Consider the following 3,947-nt stretch of genomic DNA (forward strand, 5'->3'; position numbering starts at 1 on the left):
TAGGGCGGTTTGACACCTTCCATGTGAGCTAAGTGAATAATTCATTTGTCTGAGAAACTATTACGGATACATTATTTATTAAGGACTTTAAGGGAAGCCTTCTTTGCCTAAGAAATTCCGGCAAATTATTGAGGCGACTAGGGACTATTGTCGTCAAAATTTTAAAACTTTTAAAGGGAAACCAGACGTGCTTAGAAAGAATCTTGTAAGAGTTTCTCAGAGGAACTGGAGAGTACTACGGCATTCCTTATGAAACCAGATGGTAAGTTTAATGAAAGTAGTACCAAAACTATGGAACCACTTTTGGTGACACACTTACGGGGTTTGCAGAGATTATGAAAATGAAGGCTTTACTTTGGACACCTCACAGCTTCTTGAATCCACATAAGTGAAATTAGTCAGCTCCAATGTTAGTGTGTAAAAATTTGGTTGGTGGTGTCATCCTAAAATCATTTTAAAACTCAGTAGGATGGACTTTAAAGTAACCACATATGCCGACGTTTGCTTTTTATTCAAAAGAAATGGGTGTCCCTGCCAAAACCAAAGTGATTCTTTACATCAAAATCCCAGATTTCAGAACTTTACGTTTGAATTCCTTAAACGAAGCCAAAGATCTTGACTTAATTTTAGACCTAAGCTCACATGAAAATGTTATGCTGAAAGTCTAATGAAGAAGGCCTTTTATATATGTGAAAGTCTTTGGGATAAGGTGGGGTCTTAAAACATACATTTCACACTGGATGTTCAATGTGGTCATAAGACCTATATTGACATATGAAGCTCTTGTTTGGTGCAGAGCGGTGAATACCAAGATTTACTCCTCTACTCTCCACAAAGTACACAGATTAGCATGCCTGGCAATCACTGGCTTTATGAGCCTTGATATATACACCAAAGTCATTTTTGCTAAATCTGCTTATGACTTAAACAGTCGTTTCGGACGCTGAATTTCTGTATAGTCAGCTCAGTGGTCATTTTTAACGTGGCCTGAATTTACACTAATCGCTCAAGGGCAATAAAATATCTGATGAATGCGCAACCAAAAGGGTCATTCGGGGTATACACACTCCCCCGTTGACTCTAGCAAAGCTGATTGATGGCGGATCTTTGAATGAGACATAACGCAGGTAGTAGAATATTAAGAATAGAATGTAGAATATTAAGACAGCTCTGACCTACTGTGACAATGGATGCGACTAGGATTCTTTTGTCTCTAGTAAGAACTCGATTAGGCTTCTCACTGGTATAATTACTGAGCACTGCATGATTGGAAAAAAGTCGAAACGTATGGGCTACCCACGTTATAGCTACCGTAGAGGATGTTAAAACGAAGAAGAAGGGGAATCGTTACAACACTCTCTGACAATCCAACATTATAAGAGCACAGACTACTCTTAGTCTTAGTAGAGATCTTTTCCATAATCTGGATCATATACCGGCGGATAGAGAGGCAGATAAAAAAAATCACCACTACCCACACACTATTGGCATTTTTTCATTGAAATGCACTGAAAAAAATATTTGGTTATTTTTAATTTTGAAGATTAAATTGCATTGCTGTAAAATGCGAATATTTATAAACAATGTGTAATCAATGTTTTAAGAATGATAATTTCTTCAAATAGAAACAACATTTCTAATTAAAATGTACAAAAAAAGTATGAAACAAGATTAACTTATTTACTTTCATTGTTATGCATTGTAGAAAATTATTTAGAGTGTACGTTGTTTTTGTAAATTATGCTCTTGCTTTTGCAAGTTGTTTTTTGTTTTTTCAAATTGTGTTTGCAATTTCTTTAACAAAGCGACATCAACCTGCCTTGTTGAATGCTGTCAAGCAACTAAATAAAATATTTGTATTTTTGATGCTCTTGTTTAGAGGTTCGTATGCGATCGTGTTGTGTACATGTAATTTGCCGAAAATCTTCGTTGTCAGAACAATACTAGCGCCGACGTCTGATCTGGATTGTCTCAGAGAGTTTAGTTTTACCAAGATAAATAGCGAAACTTCTAGGCTGCAATGACAAAGTCGTTTAAGGGAAGATTGAAGGTATTAAGAAACACTGACAAGGAACTGCTACATCATGGGTACATGCTAAAGTCGTGCACTTTATTGAATTTACCTTCATTAATAGAGAATTATTAATAAGATTCAAGAGTAGAAGTGATAGAACTTCGCTTGTAGTGTGACTAGTGTTACCCCTCTGTAAAAAATAATAACAATGTTCAAAGAGAAATCGTTTAATAAACCTCGTTTAATAGGCCCCTTCGAAGTCAACGAAAGTTACTAGGATTGTTCAAGCTCAAGAGATTCAACGAAACCTTTAAATGAGTCGAAAGCTGTCTCAACAGATTTAATCCAAAAATCATTGATAAAATAATTGTTGTCCGAAGAAGGAATTAGCGAATGTCGTTTAACTAACGCTTCCAACGAATTCTAGTTCTGATCATAACACCCATCTAGAAGAAGTGTTATATGGATAAGTTCTGGAACTAATTAAAAAAACTTGTACAAGTTTTCCTGGGTAATTGTGTAATGTGTATGTATTTGTTTATATATAATTAATGTTTATTTCAATTGGCCATTATTTTTTCATATTTGTTTTTAAAATTGATTATTTTTTAAAAGTAATAAGAGTTAAGATAAGTTTAACTCTTGACATCAGTTACTCATCGCTTCTTTTCATTGAAATTTTCATAATTTTTCATGTTTCAATTTCTTAAATCATATTATCTCTTTGTCAGTGATTTTATCTAGGGTTCTATGTAGCTGCCTTGGCAATAAAGTTAACAAAATTTATATTTAAAAAATCTTTAAAGAATTAAATTTTATAAAATTTCAATATTCTTGTTAATATTTCTGGTCTTAGCTAATGGTTGTTGTGAAATCTTCTATAAAATGAAATTTCTTAACAAAATTTAGTTTCAAATTTAAATTTTCTATTAATTGTTTTTCATAGTTTTGAAATTATAGAATTAAGTTAAAGTTTCTTCGTTTTTTACTTTATTGAAAACCCAAATAAATGAAAAAAGTCTTTTAAATATTTCCAGGTGTGTGTGTACTTATGTGTATTTGAAAATATATTAAAAAACCTTTTACAAAAATTTGAGTTTTTCTAGGACTCAATACCATCTGACACGTTGGACAATATTACAGAAAACTGTATTCTTCTAATTTCGTCCCATTTCAAAACGAAACATAAGAGTCTTTAAAAATTTTAAAAGATTTCCTTTTCTAAATAAAAATATTTGAAAATATTATAAAAATCTTTTTCAAAAACTAACGATTTTCTTAAATTTAGTAGTGAAAACCGATCAAAAATCAATATTTGTATTAAATATTTTTGAAAACCTTCTATTTCAAAACTATTAATCAATTTAAACAATTTATTACTTAATATTAAATATTTGAAAAAACAACAGTTTCGTATTGAAAACATAAATTTGTTAAAATGTTTTTATTTCAAATATTTTTTATAATTTTCTCATACTCAATTATTTTAATTTGGCCAATGAAAATGATTTCATGTCTTTTTCATATTTTAAACATTTTTAATGGTGAATTGTTGTTATTTTGTACTTTAATAAACTTATTTATCTTATATTTAAAATATATTATTACAATATTTTTGTATCAAATCATTTCAAGGAGTTTCGGTAGCTCCTGACGGTTTCTTTAGTTTCGGTCATATCATTTGTATTATTGATATATTTTTAGTTTTCTATACATTTCAAGCATTTTTAATGGTGATTTGTAAAAATTAATAAACTTATTTATCTTTAAAACGTTCTTGTCAGAGATTTATCATTGTTATTTCCATTAATTGGACTTGGTTCTGGAGTATTTTGTTAAAATACTTGAATACTTTTTATGGATTGTTTAGTTTTGGCACACCAAAGAAACCACCGCTGAAGAGGGCAGCAAAGTGGTTGAAATCTGGTGGTGC

General features: G+C 30.9%; 1 protein-coding gene across 1 annotated transcript in view; it reads left to right on the top strand.

The window, feature by feature from the left end:
- The first annotated feature begins 249 nt into the window (after positions 1-249).
- Positions 250-3,947, top strand: part of LOC111689834 (protein CAF40) — a 15,807-nt gene continuing 12,109 nt past the window's right edge. The window contains exon 1 of the mRNA XM_046946062.1: positions 250-262. Within this exon, the coding sequence (XP_046802018.1) occupies positions 250-262 (13 nt within the window). The remainder of the gene's footprint in view (positions 263-3,947) is intronic.

This window comes from Lucilia cuprina, chromosome 3 (genome assembly GCF_022045245.1).
Source record: "Lucilia cuprina isolate Lc7/37 chromosome 3, ASM2204524v1, whole genome shotgun sequence".
In the NCBI taxonomy this organism is placed as follows: Eukaryota; Metazoa; Arthropoda; class Insecta; order Diptera; family Calliphoridae; genus Lucilia; species Lucilia cuprina.